Source organism: Pongo pygmaeus, chromosome 9 (genome assembly GCF_028885625.2).
Source record: "Pongo pygmaeus isolate AG05252 chromosome 9, NHGRI_mPonPyg2-v2.0_pri, whole genome shotgun sequence".
In the NCBI taxonomy this organism is placed as follows: Eukaryota; Metazoa; Chordata; class Mammalia; order Primates; family Hominidae; genus Pongo; species Pongo pygmaeus.
Window position 1 is genome coordinate 127,404,382 of NC_072382.2, and position 23,406 is coordinate 127,427,787.

The 23,406-nt window shown below is 36.8% G+C and overlaps 1 protein-coding gene across 5 annotated transcripts in view; it reads left to right on the forward strand.

Annotated features, from left to right (window-relative positions):
• The window catches only part of CHEK1 (checkpoint kinase 1), a 49,488-nt gene that overhangs the window by 21,507 nt on the left and 4,575 nt on the right, over positions 1 to 23,406 (forward strand). For 3 of the 5 annotated variants that reach the window (XM_054437492.2, XM_054437495.2, XM_054437494.2), the window contains 2 exons: positions 7,604 to 7,705; positions 9,090 to 11,601. In XM_054437492.2, coding sequence (XP_054293467.1) covers positions 7,604 to 7,705; positions 9,090 to 9,185 — 198 coding nt within the window. In that variant the 3' untranslated portion in view covers positions 9,186 to 11,601. Of the gene's footprint in view, positions 1 to 7,603; positions 7,706 to 9,089; positions 11,602 to 23,406 lie in introns of those variants that run through there. The other 2 variants (XM_054437493.2, XM_063671588.1) reach the window with 1 other exon arrangement.

The window sequence follows — 23,406 nt, forward strand, 5'->3', positions numbered from 1 at the left end:
GTTCATAGCATTTATCAGTACTTTATTCCTTTTTATGACTGAATAATATTCCATTGTGTGTATGTATTACATTTTGTTTATCCATTCATCCATTGATGGACATTTGGGTTGTTTCTACTTTTTGGTCATTATGAATAATACTGCTATGAACAATCTTGTACCAGTTTTTGTGTGACCATATGTTTTCAATTTCTTAGATACATATGGAGGAGTAGAATTGTTGGAGCATATGGTAACTCTTCATTTAACTTTTTGAGAAACTGTGAAATGATTTTTCCAAAGCACCTGTACCATTTTACATTCCCATCAGTAATGTAAGAGGGTTCCAATTTCTCTACATCCTTGCCAACACTTACTGCCTCCCCTTTTTACTATAGCCATCCTAGTGTGTATGAAGTGTTATCTCATTTTGCTTTTGATTTTCATTTCCCTAAAGACTAATGACCTTGAGCATATTCTTATATGCTTATTGGCCATTTCTTTATAACAGTATCTGGATCTTTTGTCCATACTTTACCTGGATTGTTTTTATTGTTGAGTTGTTAGAGTTCTTTGTACATTCTGGACACTAGAACCTTGTCAGATACCTGATTTGCAAATATTTTATCCCATTCTGTGGGAGAAAACTCCCCCATTCTTTCGTTTTCTTGTTAGTGTTGTTTGATGTACACAAGTTTTAGATTTTGATGAATTCCAGTGGATCTATAATTTCTCTTTTGTTGCCTATGCTTTTAGTGTCAAATTTAAGAAACTGTTGCCTGATATAAGATTGTAAAGGTTTATACTTTATGCTTTCTTTTAGGAGTCCCAGCCTCCTAAGTAGCTGGGACTACAGTCTTAAAGTTTAGCTCTTACATTTAGGTCTTTGTCCATTTTGAGTTAATATTTGTGTATAGTATGAGGTAGGGTGCAAATTCAAATGTTTGTATGTGAATATTCAGTTTTTCCAGCACCATTTGTTGAATATATCTTTTCCTATTAGATGGTCTTGGCACCTTTGTTGAAAATAAATAGGTCATAGATGTATGGGTTTATTTCTGGACTCTCAGTTCTTTTTTTTTTCTTTTCTTTTTCTTCCCCCATGGACTCAGTTCTTTATTTTATGGATCTGTATGTCTATGCTATGCCACTACCACACTATTTTGATTACTGTAGCTTTATAGTGAATTTTGACATTAGAAAGTATGAGTTGTCCAAGTTTGTTCTTTTTTTCGAGGTATTTTGGTTATTTGTGGCCCCTTGTTTTTCTTTTAGGATTATCTTATTTCTGCAAGAAAAAAATTTGGAATTTTAAGAGATTACATTGAATCTGTAGATTAACTTGGGGAGTATTTCCATTTTAGTACATATTGAGTATTCCTTATTCGAGGTGCTTGGGACCAAAAGTTTTGTGGATTTTACATTTGTTTGGATTTTGGAATATTTGCATATGCATATTGAGATAACTTACAGGTGGGACTGAAGTTGAAACATGAATAATTTTATTTATGCTTCATAGATACCTTATACAGATAGCCTGAAGGTAATTTTATACAATGTTTTAAATAATTTTGTGCATAAAACAAAGTTTGTACATTGAACTATCAGAAAGCAAACTTATCAGGTATGAAATTTTCAATTTGTCTCATCATGTCAGCACCTGAAAAGTTTTGGAGTTTGGAACATTTTGGATTTCAGATTTTAGATTAAGGATGCTAAACCTCTAATAGTAACTCTTCCAATCCAATAACATGGGGCCTTTTTTTTTTTCCATTTTTTTAGGGTCTTTAATTTCTTTCAAGAATATTTTGTAGTTTTCAGTGTTCAAGTCTTGCACTTCCTAGGTTAAATGTAATCCTGTGTATTCTTTTTTTTTTATCCTGATGCTGATGTAAATGGAATTTTTTTCAATTTTATTTCCAAATTGTTCATTGCTAGTATATATGCAAATGAATTTTGTATATTGATCTTGTATCCTGAAAATTTGCTGAATTCATTAACTCCAGTAGTTTTTTTGACAAATTCTTTAGGTTTTTTAATATATTAAGATTACATTATTTGGCAGGGCGTGGTGGCTCATGCCTGTAATCCCAGCACTTTGGGAGCCTGAGGTGGGTGGATCACCTGAGGTCGGGAGTTTGAGATCAGCCTGGCCAACATGGTGAAGCCCCATCTCTACTAAAAATACAAAAAATTAGCTGGGCGTCGTGGCAGGTGCCAGTAATCCCAGCTACTCGGGAGGCTGAGGCCAGAGAATCGCTTGAACCTGGGAAGCAGAGGTTGCAGTGAGCTGAGATCGCGCCACTGCACTACAGCCTGGGCGACACGGATCGAGACTCCGTCTCAAAAAAAAAAAAAAAAAAAAAAATTACATTGTTTATCAATAGAGATACAAGAAATTGTTTTACTTTTTTTTTTTTAAAACCCAGATGCCTTTTAATTCTTTTTGTTTAGTTGTCTTGGCTAGAACTTCTAACATTATGTTGAACAGAAATACAGTCTTTGTCTTGATCTCAGGGGAAAGTTTCGAGTCTTTCAGCATTAAGTATGATGTTAGCTGTGGGGTTTTTGTTTTTATGATGGAAGAATATTGTATTTTGTCAAATGTTTTCTCCGTCTATTGAGATAATCATGTGGATTTTTTTTCCCTTTATTAATATAGTGTATTAATACCTTGAGCTCCTGTGCCCAAGTGATCCTCTCATCTCAGCCTCCTAAGTAGCTGGGACTACAGGTGTACACTACCATACCCAGCTAACTTTTTAAAAATGTTTTTGTAGAGATGCAGTCTCTCTGTGTTGACCAGGCTGGCCTTGACCTTCTGGGCTCAAGTGATCCTCCTGAGTAGTGGGTACTACAGATATGCACCACCATGCCCAGCTAAATTGACAGTTTTCATCAATCTGTTTATTTTGTCTAATGTTAGTATATCCACATCAGCTCACCAGCTATCTTGTGTATTTTCCTTTTTTTAGATGGAGTCTCACTATGTTGCCTAGGCTAGAGTGTAGTGGCTACTTACAGGCACGATCATAGTGCAATGCAGCCTCAAACTTCTGCGCTCAAGTGACCCTCCTGCCTTGGCCTCCCAAGTAGGTGGGACTGCAGGCATATACCACCGTACCCAGCCACCAGCTCTCTTTTGGTTATTGTTTCCATGGTCTTTTTTTTTTTCCTTTTTCTTTTAACATATTTGTGTCTTTGAATCTAAAGTGCCTTAGCCGGGTGTTATGGCTCACACCTGTAATTCCAGCACTTTAGGAGGCTGAGGCGGGCAGATCACTTGAGGCCAGGAGTTTGAGACCAGCCTGGCCAACATGGTGAAACTCCTTCTCTACTAAAAATATTTTTAAAATTAGGCATTGTGGTGTGCACCTGTAATGCCAGCTACTGGGGAGGCTTTAGGTGGGAGGATAGCCTGAGCCATGGGAGATCAAGGCTGCAGTAAGCCGTGATCTGATTGCATGACTGCTCTCCAGCCTGGGTGGCTGTTAATCTTACTGAGGATCTCTTTTATGTGAGACGCTGCTGCTCTCTTGCTGCCTTGCTGCTTTTATGTTTCTCTGTTGACCACAGTTTGACTATGATGTATCTTGGTGTGGATTTCTTTGTTCATTCTATTTGGAGTTCATTGAGCTTCTTGGATATGTAAATTAATGTTTTTAATCACACTTGGGAAGTTTTTGGCCATTATTTCTCAAGTTTTTTTTTGTATCTAACTCTCCTCTCCCTCTTGGACTCATTATGTTTATTGTTGGTATACTTTTCTTCTTTCTTTATGTTTCTCAGGGACAGTTTTGGTTGCTGTTTTTCCTTTATATGAGCCATACTTTGTTTCCTTATATGCTTTGTAATTTTTTGTTGAAAACTGGACATATTGTGGCAATATGTGGCAACTCTAGAAGTCAGATTTTCCCCTCTTGCCAATGTTTGTTACTGCTTGCTGTAGTTGTTTGTTTTTTTAGTGCTTTTTTTTTTTTTTTTTTTTTTTTTTTTTTTTTTTTGAGATGGAGCTTCGCTCTTGTTGCCCAGGCTGGAGTGCAGTGGCGTGATCTTGGCTCACTGCAACCTCCACCTCCTGGGTTCAAGTGAGTCTCCTGCCTCAGCCTTCCAAGTAGCTGGAATTACAGGCACTTGCCACCATGCCCTGCTAACTTTTTGTATTTTTATTAGAGATGGGGTTTCATCATGTTGGCCAGGCTGGTCTCGAACTCCGGACCTCAGGTGATCCATCCGCCTCAGCCTCCAAAGTGCTGGGATTACAGGTGTGAGCCACTGTGCCCGGCCCTAGTGATTTTTCTGATATAATTTTTTAAAGTTGGTATTGTTTGTCATGCATGGTTGTACAGTTTCTGTCTCATTAGTTTTAGTGGTCAGCTAATGATTGGACAGATATTTCCTTAAATTCTGTGTACCAAAAACAAAAAATCTGCAGAGTGGTTCTGTATTTGTGTTGGGGCACACCTTCAATACTCAACCAAGAAGTTTACAACGTTGCTTCAGCCTTCACTGTCTGCTTGTGCAAAATACAAAGTTAGGGCACATGTAGAGCTTAGGGGCCTTCTCAGCTCTTTCCTAAGCATATGTACTGCCCTGGTCATGGGTGTGTCTTTTTAGATTCCCAGATATATTTTGGACCTTTTGGAGTCCTATTCCCCAGAAACATCTCACTCCCTAACCTCTTCTTCCAAACTTCTTGGGTAGTCTGTTTGCACCAGTTGCTTTCATTGCTTTGGGCAACAGAGACTAAAGCATTTACCTGTAAGTGTTTTCAACAAACGCTACTCAGGAGCAGCTTTAGCACAAGGTGAGTTAGAGTTACAAAGGTGAAATAAAGACAAGCCTCTTTTTTTTTGAGATGGAGTCTCGCACTGTTCCCCAGTCTGGAGTGCAATGGTGCGATCTCAGCCCACTGCAACTTCCGCCTCCTGGGTTCGAGCGATTCTCCTGCCTCAGCCTCCCAAGTAGCTGGGATTACAGGCATCTGTCACCACGCCCCACTAATTTTTGTATTTTTAGTAGAGACAGGGTTTCACCATGTTCATCAGGCTGGTCTTGAACTCCTGACCTCAGGTGATCCACCCACCTCGGCCTCCCCAAGTGTTGGGATTACAGGCATGAGCCACTGTGCCTGGCCAGGACAAGCCTTTTGATCAGGTCATTTTAGAGGGTCAGATGGGCTTAAGATTGTAAATGAGGTTTATTCTGCTCCCATCTGGACCTATACCTTAAATACGGACTGTTATTTTCAAGGCTGCTACTGAGTGAGGAGCAGGGGATGGGAACAGGGTAAGTTACAATGCCAGAAAGCTCACTGTTCTTACTGCGTTTCACTTATTTTGAATAAGTTGCTGCGAGCTTTTAGTTAGTTTACAATGTTCTGAAAAAGTTGATTCTGACAGGTTTTGGCAGGTTTTTAAAATTGCTTTTGTGGAGTAATGGACTTCTGGAGTTCTTTTCTCTGCCATTTTCACTGACATCACTCCTTGATTCACTCTCTCTCAGTTCTTGAAGTATTTTCTTTGTCTTTGAAGTTTAAGAGCTTAATTCAGATGTGTTGAGTTGAATATCTTGTATTAATTTTCCCAGAACATAGTGGGTTATTTCAGTGCTGCACAGTCGTGGTATAGTTGTGTGTTTTCATAGTTTCTTGAAGTAAGAATTATTACAAATACTTTTGTAATTTGGGCTGTGTTTTTCGGGCAAATCTGCTGATCTTGCTCGGGCTCAACTCATCCAGCTGTAGTCATTGGATGTCTTTACTGTGGCTGGTGGTCTAAAACATCCTTACTCCCATGTTTGGAGTCTTGGCACTGTCTGTTAGCTGAGACTTTCTTTCCGCATCATTCAGCTAGGCTGAGCGTCTTTACATGCCATAGGAACGTTCTAAAAGACAGAAAGTGGAAGTTGAAGGCCTCTCAAGACCTTTGCCATCTTCTAATTGCCACTCTAGCTTTTCAGCCACAAGTCAGGCCTTTTTCTTTTTTTTTTTTTTTTTTTTTTTTTTGAGACAGAGTCTCGCTATGTCGCCCAGGCTGGAAGGCAATGGCGCAATCCCGGCTCACTGCAACCTCCGCCTCCTGGGTTCAAGAGATTCTCCTGCCTCAGCCTCCCGAGTAGCTGGGATTACAGGTGCCCGCCACCACGCCCAGCTAAGTTTTTTGTATTTTTAATAGAGACAGGGTTTCACCAGGTTACCCAGGCTGGTCTCGAATCCCTGGCCTCAGGTGATCCACCCGCCTCAGCCTCCCAAAGTGCTGGGATTACAGGCGTGAGCCACCACGCCCGGCCGAGGCCTTTTTCTTTCTTACGTTTTAATAATCTTGTTTTTCCTCCCATTATGTTTTCATCTTTGATTGTTTCTTCTTTCAGTGGTATTTTGGTAAAACACAGTAAGTTTTGTTGCTATGAGTTCATATACACTCAATCCCTAGGAGCTGCACCCCTGTTGATAGATTGAGTTGGGGATACACATACCCATTGGGAGAAGAGAGACTCTGGAATGAGTGAGATTATCAGCATACTTAATATTACTCCTGTTACGGAGGTAGCCAGCAAATTTTTTTAATTTTTTTTAATTGATACAATAATTGTAATGTATTCATGGGGTATGTAGTGATGTTTTGAGTCATATAATGTATAGTGATCAGATCAGGATAATTAGCATATTCATAATCTCAAACATTGGTCGTTTCTTTGTGATAGGAATGTTCAGTATCCTTCTAGCTATTTGAAACTCTATTATTGTTAAGTATAGTCATCCTACAGTGGTCTAGAACTTACTCCTATCTAGCTGTAATTTTGTATTCTTTCACAAATTTCTCTCTTTCCCTTCCCTCTCCCCTTGCTAGACTCTAGTATCCTCTGTTCTACCTTCTACTTCTATGAAATTAACTGTTTTTTTGTTTCTACATATGAGTGAGAACATGCGATGTTTAATTTTCTGTTCCTGGCTTATTTCACTTTACATAATGTCCTCCAGTTCCACCCATGTTGCTGCAAATGACAGGATTTCATTCCTTTATATGGCTGAGTAGTATTTCGTTGTGTATATATGTCATATTATCCTCATCTGTTTGCTTGGATTTTTGTTTTGTTTTTTTTGAGACAGGGTCTCACTCTGTCGCCCATGCTAGAGTGCAGTGGCAGAATCATAGCTCACTGCAGCTTCAACCTCCTGGGCTCAAGTGACCCTTCTGCCTTAGCCCCCTGAGTAGCGGGGCCTGTAGGCATGCACCACCATGCCCGCTAATTTTTTGGGAATTTTAGTAGAGATGAGGTATCGATATGTTGCCCAGGCTGGTCTCAAGCGATCCTTCTGCTTTGGCCTCCCAAAGTGCTGGATTACAGGCTTGAGCCACAGTGCCTGGCCTACTCTCATCTGTTGTTGGATACCTAGGTTGATTCCATATCTTGGCTATTGTGAATAATGCTGTAGGGATGCAAATGTCTCTTCCATATAATTTCCTTTCCTTTGGATAACATCTCAGTAGTGGGATTGCTGGAACATATAGGTAGTTTTATTTGTACTTTTTTGAGAAACTTCCATTCTGTTCTTCATAGTGGGTTTACTAGTTTATTATCTACTCACCTATGTGGCTTAACCTTATTTTTGTTGCCTTAGGTTACTGTATCAACAACTGATAGGAGAAACAATAAACTCATTTTCAAAGTGAATTTGTTAGAAATGGATGATAAAATATTGGTTGACTTCAGGCTTTCTAAGGTATTTTTATGTTTTATTGTATTCTTTCTATGGAAATATTTCTATATGAATTTTTTTAATGGCATTATGTTTGTATATATGTGGCATTTGTAAATAGGTTACTTGCTTTTTTCATTTAATATTATGAGCATGTGTTTTTGTTATCTATTTTTCCCGAACATTGTTTTTTTCAAATGACATTTTCCTTATTATAAAAGTTTTTGCCAGGCGTGGTGGCTCATGCCTGTAATCCCAGCACTTTGGGAGTCCGAGACGGGTGGATCTCGAGGTCAAGAGTTTGAGACCAGCCTGGCCAATGTATTGAAACCCCATCTTTACTAAAAATACAAAAAATTAGCCAGGCGTGGTGGCGGACGCCTGTAATCCCAGCTACTTGGGAGGCTGAGGCAGGAGAATCATTTGAACCTGGGAGGCGGAGTTTGCAGTGAGCCCAGATGGCGCCACTGCACTCCAGCCTGGGTGACAATATGAGAGACTCTGTCTCAAAAAAAAAAAAAAAAAAAGTTTCTGCTTTTGTGAAAAATGTAGATAAGCAAAAAATGAGAAAATAAAAATAATTCTAAATTTTCAGTGATCACATTAATATTTTGAAGCATTTTAATATTTTTCTTAATTTATGTATTTTAATAAAAATTATGATTTGTTACAAATATTTCATTATAATTTAATGAACCTTTACGTGTTATAATAATTCTGTGATTGCTATTTTATGCATAGATTTTTTGTTCATATTTCTGATGATTTCTTTGGAAATCATTGATTCTAAGATGATAGTATTACAGCCCTTGATACATAAAACCAAAATAACATTTTTCTCTATTTTCTGAGAGATCGTATGTGGCTCTAAAGAGGGCTGGAGGGGTAGCTGCTGTGTTGGAGCATTTGCTGCAGTACTCTTTGTGTTAGAGATTTGCTGCAATACTGTTTTTCAGATGCTTGCTACAGAATTAAATTAAGATCGTAGTATAATGAAATTCTTCTCATAACTAAATCTATTGATTTTGGTCAATAGTGTTATAACAACAAGACTTCAGTTTAGTTGTATAGCTTATTGTTAGTTTCCAAACCCTCACTGCCTATGGAATGTAATGACTTAGGTCCAGATATACCAACACCTGAAACAGATAGGATGCCATGTTTATCTGCTCTCTGAGCTCAGTGCAGTAGGAACAGTGATGGGCATGAAACCACATCAGAATTATTTATGTAACAATTTTCTCTGCCAGGATATTTGGTCTTCATAAACAGACCTAAAAGAAAATTGTAGCTAGACATATCTAAGGATGTTTGTCTCTTGTTACCACTAAAAAGAGATTGCTTTTAGGGCAGAATTTTGTTTTTGTTTTTGTTTTGACATTATTTTTTGATACTATTTCTAATACAGGGTGATGGATTGGAGTTCAAGAGACACTTCCTGAAGATTAAAGGGAAGCTGATTGATATTGTGAGCAGCCAGAAGGTTTGGCTTCCTGCCACATGATCGGACCATTGGCTCTGGGGAATCCTGGTGAATATAGTGCTGCTATGTTGACATTATTCTTCCTAGAGAAGATTATCCTGTTCTGCAAACTGCAAACAGTAGTTCCTGAAGTGGTCACTTCCCTGTTTATCCAAACATCTTCCAATTTATTTTGTTTGTTCTGCATACAAATAATAGCTATATCTTAATTGTAAGCAAAACTTTGGGGAAAGGATGAATAGAATTCATTTGATTATTTCTTCATGTGTGTTTAGTATCTGAATTTGAAACTCATCTGGTGGAAACCAAGTTTTAGGGGACATGAGTTTTCCAGCTTTTATACACACGTATCTCATTTTTATCAAAACATTTTGCTTAATCCAAAAAGTACATATTTCTTCTATGTTGATTTAATTATAAGATGAACCAATAAAGACATAATTCTTGTGACTTTTGGACAGTAGATTTATCAGTCTGTGAAGCGAAGCCAGCTTCAAAACATATCGCCAAGATTTGTACTTATATTTTCAAAAGGGCCTGGCCAGTTATATAAACCTGTTTTTGAATTATAAATGATTAATTAAAATTGCAAGTAGGTGTTTTTTTCCAATGTAGTTAGTAAAATACTTGTATTTTACAGTATTGCATAAACTCCAGTGCTTAACTAACTTTACTCTAAAAATTACTGTTGAACATCTTAAATATTTTTCTATATTTTCTACTTTCATAGCCATATTTTAACCTTTTGAACTTACTGGTGACCAAGCTTTTAGGTGATAAACAATAAAAGAGGGAAGGGAAGAGTAAGGAAGCTATAAGAAAAATAGATCTGATTCTTTGTTCCTTTACCTATTAGACTTACAAAAACTTTGTTTTTCTAATAAAATTTGTATTAACTTTGGGGCATATTAAGTTGAGGCCTTGGCTCCTGCCTGTAGTCCCAGCTACTTAGGAGGCTGAGAGAGGAGGATCGCATGAACCTGGAAGTTTGAGGCTGTAGTGAGCTATGATTGCACCAGTGCACTCCGGCTTGGATGACAGAGTGAGACCCTGCCTCTAATAACAATTTTTAAAATTGTAAAACATTATAAAATTAGTTATTTTAATCTGAAGCCAAGAACATGTAGAATGTTATGATTAGAGTTTATCACATATTAATGTATACTGGCAAATTGTGTTACTGGAGAATACCCATAGGAGGAATAAATTCGAACCTGTTTTATTTATTTGAACCTATTTATGGTATGCCTAAGAATTGAGTCAGTATAAATTCTCAAATATGGGAGAAGTTTTGTTCTTGAGAATTATGAGTCATTAGTATCTTTCAAAAACAGCTGTCACCGACTTGAACCTCTTCTGTGAGCTCTAGCCTTTTACCTACTTTTCATTTCCACTTGAATGTCTAGTAGGCATCTCATGACCAAAAACAGCTTTTGATTCCTGTTCTCCAACCTGTTCCTCTCCTAGTTTTCTCCATCTCAGAAATGTCACTTCCTCTGCAAAGTCTTTCCCTGACTTATCTAAAATAATAACCTCCTGTGTTTGCTGTGGGAATTTGTATAGAATGGTGGGAAAATTTGAAGTTTCATATTTGGATTAGCTCTGACATTTGTTTATCTGAACACTGGCAATTGCCTCAGTAAAGACACTGATAATAAGTACCTTTTAGAGTTATTTTAATCTTTAATGCTTTAATGTGCAGGAAGAGTATAGTGTCCTGTTTTGCACAGAAAGGCATTCTGTAAATACAAGTTGCCTTAATTTTCCTGTAATGTTCATTATATTGTTGTGGGAAGGTATTTACTCCTATTATTAAAAATAAAAATGTGTAAAATTTACTACCTGAAGATAACAGTTCAAATTTTGATGGAAAAATCAACCTATGCTTGTGTGTGTGTGTGTGTGTGTGTGTGTGTGTGTGTGTGTAATGTGTACAGTGTGTGTGGTTGTTGAGATAAGCATAATTATATAAAAATACATAAAATATGTACAGTTCAGCGTGCAGTTGTAAAGTTAACATTCACTTAACCACAACTCAGTTGTAGAAAGATCATTTACAGACCCTTAAGAACTTCCTATATGCAGTCTCCCAATCACAACCCACTTCCTTCCCCCAGAAATAATCACAAAATAGACTTTGGTGATAATCCTTTCCTTGGTGTGTTTTAGAGTGTTCTCAGCTATTTATGCAAATAATATCATTTAGTTTATGTATTTTTAATTAATATGGTTTTTATTAATGAACTTTATATAAATTTTGCTGTATTTTTCATGTGTTGATTTTTCTTTATAGCCATGCTTTTGTGCATATTGAATTCATTGATTTTAATTTTTATATAGGATGGTATTTATGAACATCCCACTAACTATTCTGCTGCTAATTGATATTTGGATTGTGTACAGTTTGATGCTATTATAAAATTCTTCTAAGAACTTTCTTATACATGTTCATTTGTTTTGCTAGGTCGTAGAATTTAAGGTATATATCCAGAAGAGGAATAGCTGGGTATTAGGATAGAATAATGACAAACTATTTTCGAAAGTGATTGTACTAATTAGTGTTTCCATAGGAGAAAAGTGTACAGTTACTGGAAAAACAGTTTGGAATGATCTAAAGTATAAGAATGTTCATAGCAACAGAATGTGTTTCTAGTATTCCATATTTTCACCTACAGTTGGTGTGGTCAGTATAAGTTGTTGTTTTTGTTTTTGTTATGTTTTTTTTTCCTTTGAGACAGGGCCTCACTTTGCTGTCCAGGCTGGAGAGCAGTGGTACAAACACGACTCACTGCAGCCTTAGCCTCCCAGGCACGAGCAATCCTCCTGCCTCAGCCTCCCAAGTAGCTGGGACTACAGGCACATGACACCACACCTGGCTAACTTTTGTATTTTTTGTAGAGACAGGGTCTCACCATGTTGCCCAGTCTGGTCTAGTCTGTTTTAACAAGTTGTTGCTGTGTAATGATATATGTGTGGTGTTAATTTGCTTGTTCCTAAGTTTAAATGAGGTTGAGCATTTTATGACATGCCTGTTCTAGTCTTTTGCTTATTGTTCTAATTGCCTTTTCTTAATAATTTCAGTTCTTCATATGTTCAGCATACTAGTCCTTTGTCAATTTACATGTGTTGAGTATATATACTCTCCCATTCTGTGGCTTATTGTTCCATTCTTCATGGACATTTGTAATTTTAATGTCCTATTTAGACCTTTCCTCTGTCTAGTGTTTTATATTTTGTAGTAAAGGAGTCATTCACTACTCCAAGATCATGAAGATTTTCTTGTATGTAATCATGTAATCTTCTTCAAAGCTTTATGGCTTTTGCTTTTTTTTTTTTTTTTTTTTTTTTAAGAGTCTTGTGTCTCCAAAGCTGGAGTGCAGTGGCACAGTCACAGCTCACTGCAGCCTCAACCTCCCTGGCCCAAGTGATTCTTCCACCTCAGCCTTCTGAGCTGGGACTATAGCCATGCACCACCATGCCCAGCAAATTTTTTATTTTTTTGAAGAGACCAGATTTCACTGTGTTGGCGAGGCTGGTTTCGAATCCCTGGGCTCAAGTGATCATCCTGCCTTGGCCTCCCAGAGTGCTGGGATTACAGGTGTGAGCCACCATGCCTGCCTGGCCTGTTTTTTGGCTGATTTAGGTCTATAATTCATCTGAAATTGGCTTTTGTGTAGAATGTGAGGTAGAGATTAGGTTTCATTTTTTTCCTTCATATGGCTATCCAGTTTAGCACTGGTTATTGAAAAGATCATTATTTTTTCACTAGTCTTCATTGATATCCATTCAAGTGTTCAAATGTTTTAATTATTTTTTATACTTTGTATTGAATCAGATCCAAATAAAGTTTAAACATAATAATTGATTGATGTCTCTTAAGTTGCTTTTAGTCTGTAAGTTCCCTTTTTATTCCCTTTTTTTCTCTTGCAGTTCATTGGTTGAAGAATCCAGCTGTTTTACTCTATGATTGTCTGAAGTCTAGATTTGTGGGTTTGATTGCTATGATAGTTTCAGATCTTTCTTCTATTTTCTGCATATCCTATAAATGCATTTGAGATACTAGTCCTGTGTCAATCATATGTTGCATATAGGCATTTTATAAATTTCCTAAGTACCATTTTTCTTCATGCCACAAATTTTTATGTGTACTATTTTTGTTATCCAGCTCAAATTTTTTTTCTAATATTGTTATGACTTTTTTCTATATTTTTACATTGTAGTTCTCAGGTCTTTATATGATTTATTTTTTGATCCATAAATTATTTAGAATTATGTTTCTGAATTTCCAGGCCTTTGGGAATTGTTTTTATTTAAAAATTGTTTTTATTGAGATACTCAAATACCTTAAAATTCACTTTTTAAAGTGTTGTACCCCCTTTAAAGTGCACTTCTGTGGTTTTTAGTATGTTCATAAAGTTAGGCAGCCATCACCACTCTCGAATTCTAAAACAATTTCATCACTTCAGAAAGAACCTCCCTACTCATTAGCAGTCACTCCCTACTTTTTCTTCCTCCAGTCTCTGGAAAATACTAACCTACTTTTTGTCTCTATGGATTTGCTTATTCCAGACATTTCATATAAATAGAATTGTATAATCCATGTGTGGCTTCTTTCACTTAATGGTTTCAAGATTCTCCATGTTGTAGCATGTATCAGGACTCCTTATGTCTGAATAATTTTCGTGTGTGTGTGTATTGTACATTCTGTCCATTATGTGGACATTTGAGTTCTTTTTACTTCTTGGTTATTATGAATAAGGCCGCAGTGCATATTCTTTTACAGCTTGGTGTGTCCACACATTTTCAATTTTCTTGGGTATGTACCTAGGAGTAGAATTGCTTGATAGTGATAGTTTTTACAATTGTTGGGTACAGGCTTCTATATATCTCCATGTAATCAACTGAGTTAATCATATTCGGATCTTGTATATCCTTACTGCTTATTCAGTGAATTACTAGAGAAGCATGTTAAAATTTAATATGATTTGGATTTGTGTATTTTTACTTGTGGTTCTCATTTTTTTTTTTTTAAGAGACAGGGTCTCACTATATTGCCTAGGCTACACTCAAGCTCCTAGGCTCAAGCGATCTTCCTGCCTCAGTCTCCCAACTAGCTGGGACTACAGGTATGCGCCACTATGCTTGGCTAGGTTCTGTTAATTTTGCTTTATACGTTTTGGGACTATTTCCTTAGGTTATATACTGATGCATACTTGTCATATCTTCTTAGTGAATTAAACCATTTATTTATTTAGAAGTAACTTCTTTATAGGTATAATAATACTTTTGCCTTAAATATTCTTTATCTGATATTAATCTAGCCCCACTTGCTTTCTTTTGGCTAATATTTATATGATTTCCATGAGGATTTACTAAAAAAAAAAAAAAAAAAGAAAGAAAGAAAACTTTTGCATGGCATAACTTTTTTGAGACGGAGTTTCACTCTTGTTGCCCAGGCTGGAATGCAATGGTGCGATCTCGGCTCACCGCAACCTCCACCTCCTGGGTTCAAGCGATTCTTCTGCCTCAGCCTCCTGAGTAGCTGGGATTACAGGCGTGCGCCACTATGCCTGGCTAATTTTTGTATTTTTAGTAGAGACGGGGTTTCTCCATGTTGGTCAGGCTGGTCTCGAACTCCTGACCTCAGGTGATCTGCCCAGCTTGGCCTCCCAAAGTGCTGGGATTACAGGCATGAGCCACTGCACCTGGCCTGGCATAACTTTTTATCTTTTTACTTTTACCTTTCTAAATCGTGTATAATGTCCCTCTTTTAATTATTTTTAAAATCCATTCCATTTGCTTCCACTGTAATTACTGATATATTTGGATTTATTTCTATCATCTTACTTTGGTTCCACTGGATTTGCATTCTTTTCTACCATTTTTTTAACCTTCTTAAAAAATTTTTTGTCTTGTTTAGTATTTTATTTTTGAGACAGGGTCTCACTCTGTCACCCAGGCTAGAGTGCAGTGGTGCCATCTCAGCTCACTGCCACCTCTGCCTCCCAGGGCAAGTGATTCTTGTGCCTCAGCCTCCCCAGTAGCTGGGATTATAGGCGTGTGCCATCATGTCTGGCTAATTTTTGTATTTTTAGTAGAGACAGGGTTTCACCATGTTGTCCAGGCTGGTCTCAAACTCTTGGCCTCAAGTTACCTGCCCGCCTTGGCCTCCTAAAGTACTGAGATTACAGGCGTGAGCCACTGCGCCCAACCTTGTTTAGTATTTTTTAAAAATCACTTTATTTATCCTCCTCTCCTAGTTTGGAATCTATATTCTTTTTTTTTTTTTTTTTTGAGGGTTACTCTAGCTATTACAATACGCATACTTGTTATTGTCTGAAGTCAGTCTCTTGTCCTCTTTCTGACAATCAAAGATCTTTACACTTTTATAATTTATATACAATTGTCTGTTTTGATCATATATATGTGTTTCTGGGTAAACATATGTACATACATATCTTTGAAGAGATAGTAGATTTGCATGTAATTGTAAGTTAATACTGAGACATCCTGTTCACCTTTTACTCAGTTTTCCCCACAGATATCCGATAAAATAATATAACCAGGATATTGGCATTGATAAGGTCAAGATAGGACATTTCCATCACCACCAGAATTCCTCATGGTGCCCTTTTATAGCCACATTCACTTCCTCCCACTTCCCGGCAACTACTAATCTTTTCTCTGTTCCTGTGATTTTGTCATTATAAGAATGGTATCTTAGCCTGTTTAGGCTTCTAGAACAAAAACACTGTAAACTGTGTGGCTTATAAACAACAAACTTCTATTTCTAACAATTCGGGAGTCTGGGAAGTCCAAGTTCAAGGTGCCAGCAGATTCAATGTCTGGTGAGGGCCTCTTCCCCATAGATGTCACCTTTTTACTGTGTCCCCACATAGTGGAAGGGGCAAGGCAGCTCTCTAGGGCCTCTTTCTTAAGGGCACTAATTCCATTCAGGAAGGTCCTGCCCCATAACCTAATCACTTCCCAAAGTCCCCACTTCCCAATACTATCACATTGGGAATTAGATTTCAGTATATTAATTTGTGGGGAAGGGAATACGAGCATTCAGACCACAGCAGTTACATAAATAAAATCACATAGTATTGTACCTTTTGGAACTGGCTTTTTTCACTCAACATAATTCTCTGGAGACTCATCCAGGTTGTTAGCCTGTATCAAGTTCATTCCTTTTTATTGCTATGTGGTATCCATGGTATTGTTTAACCATTCACCTGTTGAAGGACATCTTTGTTATATCTACTTTTTTGCTATTGTGACTAAAGCTGCTATAAATATCTACAGGCTTTTGTGTGAATATAGTGTTTATTTCTCTGGGATAAATGTACTGGAGTGGCACTACTCAATTATATGGTAGTCATGTGTTTAGTTTTTGAAAAAACTGCCACTCATTTCCAGAATGGCTGTACCATTTTATATTCTCACCACCAATATGTGAGTAATGCAGTTTCTTCACATCCTCACCAATGTTGTCACTATTTTTTATTTTAGCCATTCTGATAGGTATGTAGTAATATCTCATTGTGAGTTGAATTTGCGTTTCCCTAGTGGGTAATGATGTTGATCATCTTTTCATGTACTCATTTGTCATCTATGTATCTTTGGTGAAATATCTCTTCATGTCTTTTGTTCGTGTTCCAATTAGATTTGTTTACATTGAGTTTTTAAAGTTACTTACGTAGTCTAGATACTAGTCCTTTGTCAAATATGTCATTTGTAAATATAGTCTCCCATTCTGTTGCTTATCTTTTCATCCTGTTAACAGGGTGCTTTATAGGGCAGAAGTTTTTAATTTCAATGAAATCCAATTTACCAATTTTTTCTTATATGGATCATGTTTCTGTTGTCTATTCTAGAATAAGCGTAGATTCTGAAGATTTTTTCCAGTGTTTTTTCTAAATTTTACTGTTTAAGACTGAAGCATTTCAAATTAATTTTCATATAGGTGTGAACCTTAGGTTGAATTTCATTTTTTTTGCCTCTGAATCTTAAGTTGTTCCACCATTTGTTGAAAAGGCTATCTTTCCTCCACTGAATTGCTTTTTAAAATTTAATATTAGAGAGCAGTTTTTATTTTTATTTGTTCATTTTTATGTATTTATTTTTCTTTTTAAGTTCCTTGTAGATTCTGGATATTAGACCTTTGTTGAATACGTGGTTTGCAAATATTTTCTTCCTTTCCATAGATTGTCTCTTTACTCTGTTGATAGTTTCTTTTGCTCTGCAGAAGCTCTTTAGTTTAATTAGGTATCATTTGTTAATTTTTGTTTTCGTTGCAATTGCTTGTCAAAATGTCAAAATGGTGTTTCCTGGGTTATCTTCCAGGGTTTTTATAGTTTTAGTTTTACATTTAAGTCTTTAATCCATCGTGACTTGATTTTTGTTTGTGGTACAGGAAAGGAGTCCAGCTTCAGTCTTCTGCATATGGGTACTCAGTTATCGCAGCATCATTTATTGAGTCCTTTTTCCATTGCTTGTTTGGTTCTTTTAGTTCCTTGAGGTGCATTTTTAGGTTGTTTATTTTTTTTCTATTTTTTTATGTAAGCATTTATTGCTACAGATTTCCTTTTTAGCACTACTTTTGCTGGATCCCATGGATTTTGATGTATGTCGTGTTTCCATTTTCATTTGTTTTAAGAAATTTTTAATTTTACTTCTAATTTTTTTTTTCTTTTTACTTATTGGTCTTTCAGAAGCACATTGTTTAATTTTCATGTATTTGTACAACTTCCAAAGTTCCTCTTATTATTGATTTCTAGTTTTATTCCAGTGTGGTTGGGCAATATACTTGATACGATTTTGACTTTTTTGAATTTGTTGAGACTTGTTTTGTGGCCTCTCATATGGTCTGACTTGAAAAGTGTTCCATATGTGATGACAAGAACATGTATTCTGCAATAGTTGGATGAAATGTTCTATAAATGTCTGTTAGATCTGTTTGGTCTAAAGTGTAATTTACCTCTGATGTTTCTTTGATGATCTGGATGATCTGTTCACTGCCAGAGTGGGTTGTTGAAGGCCCCTAATATTACTGTATTGCAGTCGGTCTCTTCTTTTAGATCTAGTAATATTTGCTTTATATATTTAGGTGCTATGGTGCTGGGTACATGTATATTTACTATTTTTATTTCTCTCGCTATATTGACCTCTTTAACAATCTATAAGGATGTTCTTTATTTCCTTTTACAGTTTTTACTTAAAGTCTATTTGATATAAATACAGGTACTCCTGGTCTTTTTTGCTTTCTGTTTACTTGGAATATATTTTTCCAACCCTTCACTTACAGTTTATATGTATCTTCGTAAAGTGAGTTTCTTGTGGGCAGGATATAGTTGAATCTTGATTTCTTTTTTCAATCCAGCCAGCTTTTTGTTGTTGTTGTTGTTTTGTTTTTGGTTTTTGGTTTTTGTTTTTTTTTTTTTTAAAGACAAATTTACCTTTGTCATAGATTAAAGGGTACACATGCTGGTTTATTACATGGGATAATTTCACGATGCTGAGGCTTGGGGTCCCAGTGATCCTGTCACCAAGGCAGTAAGCATAGTACCCAACATATGGTTCTTCAGTCCATTCCCCCATCTCTCTCTCTCCCTGCTATTGATCCCCACTGTCTATTGTTCTCATCTTTACATTCATGTATACTCCATGTTTAGCTTCCACTTATAAATGAGAACATGTTGTATTTGGTTTTCTCTTCTCGCATTAGGTCACTTAGTATAAAGGCCTCCTGCTCCATCCATGTTGCTGCAAAGATCATTATTTCATTCTTTTTCATGGCTGCATATTATTCCTTGTAAATGATTCCTCTCTATTGTAAATGAGATTGTGCTCTTGAATTGGTTCTCAGCTGGAATACTATTGGTTTATAAAAATGCTAGTGATTGTTGTACACTGATTTTGTCAATTCCAGGAGCCTTGTGTCAGATTCTTTAGGGTTTTTTATGTATGGACTCATCATCAGTAAAGAGAGATAGTTTGACTTCTTTTCCTATTTGAATCTCTTTCATGTCTTTTTCTTGCCTCATTGCTCTGGCTAGGACTTCCAGTACTAAGTTTTTTGTTTTTGAGACAAAGTCTTGCTCTGTCACCCAGGCTGGAGGGCAGTGGCACGATCTCAGTCCACTGCAACCTCTGCCTCCTGGGTTCAAGCAATTCTTGTGTCTCAGCCTCCCAAGTAGCTGGAATTACAGGTGCATGCCACCACGCCCAGCTAATTTTTGTATTTTTGGTAGAGATGGGGTTTCACCATGTTGGCCAGGCTGGTCTCGATCTCCTGACCTCAAGTGATCCACCCACATCAGCCTCCCAAAAAGTGCTGGGATTACAGACATGAGCCACCACACCCGGCTGATTTTTAAAAGAGTTTCCAGTAAGTTTTAGTTACTATTTTCATTGTAAGGATTAGTCCAAATAATGTATCTCATCATTAAGTCTCAGTTGCTGGTATTTTTCCTCTAATTAATTCAGTATGTATTTCCTTAGAATAAAGGCCTTCTCACAGACAACCTGGTTTAGTCAACAGAAATGAGGGTATTTAACATTGATATAACACTATTGTCTAGTTCAAGGTCTGCATTCAAATTTTATCAGTCCTAATAATGTCTTTTATTAAAAAATGTTTTTCCCCTTGCCTGTGTTCAAACCCAGATGATGCATGGTTTTCATGTCCCCTTAGTCTCCTTTCATTTGGAATAGTTCCTTGATGTTTGTATTTCTTGACCTTGATATTTTAGAAAAATACAGACCAGCTATTTTGTATAATTTCCGTAAAGTTTGTTTTATCTCATGTTCTCACATTATTGGGTTCAAGTTATGCATTTTCACAAGACCACTGTAGTGATGATGTATACTCAATTATTGATGTTTGGATTTTTGCCATTTTTTTTTGTTTAACATTTTTGTTTGACCCAGCTAATTGTTGGGGTTTTTTTTTTAATTTCATTTTAATTTCTCTTTTTTAATTAATTATTTATTTATTTTTGAGACAAGATCTGTTGTCTCAAAAACAGACCTTGTCTGTTGTCCAGGGTATAGTGCAGTAGCCAATCATAGCTCACTGCAGCCTCAAATCCCTGGGCTCAAGGAATTCTCCTGCCTTAGTCTCTGGGTAACTGGGACTATAGGCGCATGTCACCATGCCCGGATAATTTTTTAAAAAATACTTTTTAGAGAGGGGGTCTTGCTATGTTGCCCAGGCTGGTCTTGAACTTAAGGGCTTAAGCAATCCTCCCATGTCAGCCTCCCAAAGTTCTGAGATTACAGGTATAAGCCACCGTCCCCAGCCTTCATTTTATTTATTAGCTTTTTAACTGCACCTTTCTGTATTTTTTTAAATTCTTTTTTCCAAGGATTATGATATCTTATCACAGTTTAAAGTTAATATTGTACTACTTCACTTAAAAATAAGAACCTTTCAAAAGTATAGGTCCACTTATCTCCTCATTGTGCTATTATTGTCATATATTCTACTTACATTAAAAAAAAGTCTGCGCAGGCATGGCTTTTAAAATTCAGAAAAATAGTATATATGTCTTAAATTTACCCACATCTTTACTATATCTGGTACTGTTCATTTCTCCCTGTAGGTCACAGTTTCCACGTGGTATTGTTTCTCTTTAGCCTGAAGTTCTTTTAGCTTGTGTACATCTACTGGTTGTGAATTCTCTTAGCTTTGGTTTATATGAAAATGTGTTACCTTCGCTTTCAAAGGGTTATTATCTTGGAGATAACATTCTGCTGACAGTATTTTCCCTTCATTACTTTGAAGTATCTCCTCTTGTTTTCTACTCTCCATTGTTTCTGATGAGAAATCAGTCAACATTTGTATCAGTGTTCCACTATATGTAATGTATCTTTTCTTTAGACCAGTTTTGAATTTTTCTCTTTGTCTTTGAATTTCAGTAATTTGCTTATTATGTGCCTAGGTATATTTCTTTCTTTTCTTTTTTCCTTTTTTTTTTTTTTTTTTTTTTTGAGATGAAGTCTCGCTCTGTCACCCAGGCTGGAGTACAGTGGTGTGATCTCGGCTCACTGCAACCTCCGCCTCCCGGGTTTAAGCGATTCTCCTGCCTCAGCCTCCCAAGTAGCTGGGATTACAGGTGCCCACCACCACGCCTGGCTAATTTTTGTATTTTTTTAGTAGAGACGGGATTTCACCATGTTGGCCAGGCTAGTCTCGAACTGCTGACCTCGTGATCCGCCCGCCTTGGCCTCCCAAAGTGCTGGGATTACAGGCATGAGCCACTGTGCCCGGCCATGTCTAGGCATATTTCTTTGTATTTATCCTCCCTTGAGTTTATTGAGCTTCCTAGATTTTATAAGTTTATGTTTTTCACCCAATTTGGCAAAATTTAGTTATTTATTTAAATGCCTTTTTCTGTCTCATCTCTTTCCTATTCTCAACTGCAATATCTTACATATTATTTGTTATGTTCCACAGTTCATTGAAGCTTTATTTTCTTTAATTCTTTTCCTGTGTTCTTCCGATTTGATAATTACTATTGATCTGTCTTCAAATTTGGTGACTAAACATGGTCTCCAATATGCTATTAAACCATGTAGGGATTTTTCTCAATTATTGCACTTCTTAGTACAATAAATAGAATAATTTCCATTGGTTCATTTTTATAGTTTCAGTATCCTTGTAAGATTCGTTGTCTGTTTATTCATATGGCAGTATTTTCCTTTACATTCTTGAATATATCTGTAGTAGCTGTTTATTGCCTTTGTTCACTTTATTCCAATATCTGTGATTCATTTGGGGGTCAAGGTCTATAGACTGCTTTTTTTTCTTGGCTATCGGTCACAATTCCCTGCTTTTTCTATGTGTAGTAATTTTTTATTACATAGTAGACATAGTAAATGAGGAATTGTAGAGATTCTGGACTCTCTCTGTTCCTCTGAAGAGTATTGACTTTTGTTCCATTAGGTCTGTCTCCTTCAATCTGGACAGAAGCTAAAATCTCTGCCCTGTTTTTTCAGCTTTCAGAAGTTATTGTTTTTGAGCCTCCTGGAGTCAGTGACCAGACAAGAATATGGTCAGAGGTTATCCTCAAATTTAGGGGCTTCTCTGTGGCTGTCTTTTCGGGAGTACCCCCTAATTTTGCAGCTGCTCTGCCAGTCCCAACCTATGTTCTCTGAAACCTCAAACCAGTGAGCCTATGGCTTTTTGCCAGCCTGTGATGCATGGATTGAGAAGTACCCTCCAGCATAAGCTCACAAATCTCTCTTTTTAGTGGTGACTTCTCTTCAGTTCCTTTGGAGGAGCTTTCAAATCTTTTTTTTTATGTTTTGTCCAGAACATATAATTGTTACCTGTGAGAGGGTTACTTCAAATTATTCCACTATAAATGGAAGCCAGAATTTTCCTACCCTTAAATTTTTTTTTAAGATGAGTCTCACTGTGTTGCCCAGGCTGTCTTTGAACTCCTGGGCTCAAGTGATTATCCCACCTCAGCCTCCCAAGTAGGTAGGCCTATAGACATGAGCCATCATACCCAGTTAATTTTTTAACTGTTTGTAGAGACGGGGTCTTGCTGTGTTGCCCAAGCTGGTCTCAAATGATTTTCCTGCCTCAGCCTCCCAAAGCACTGGGATTACAGGTGTGAGCCATCATGCCTGGCTCCTTAAATTTTAACAACATTTGAACTTACATTTTTCCCTCAACGCCTGTACCTAGTAGACTATTATTTATCTTCTGCCTTCAAAAAAAAAGTAATTAGTGTTGACAATGTTGGCAGGCTTTCATTTCCCTTCTGGCCAAGTTGAAAATTCATTTAGGATTTTAGTTCCTGGTTTGGGGATTTTATTTGTCTATACTATTTTATCTAGGGATATGAATATAAGTTCAAAATAATTTTCGTTCAGAAGTTTGAAGATGTTCCATTTTCTTCCAGCTTACCATTATTGCCAGTGAAGAGCTTGTTACCAGTATATTTTGGGGAAGGGGTCATGATATGTATATATGTTGAAATTTTAAATTTTATATACAGTAAAATTGACTTTACTTCTTGTTGTACTGTTCTAAGCATTCTTAGAACCATTCTGGCTAGTTTCATTGTGGTGGAAACACCTCAGATTTAGATCTTGCAGATTTGGTTGTGGAATCCGCCTATAGCTCTCTCTAGCTCTGTAACCTTGGTAAATTTGAACAACATGGAGTATGAATAAAGAAAACATCTCTGTGTCACATTTCCTTATTTGCAAAAAAGGATGATGCCAT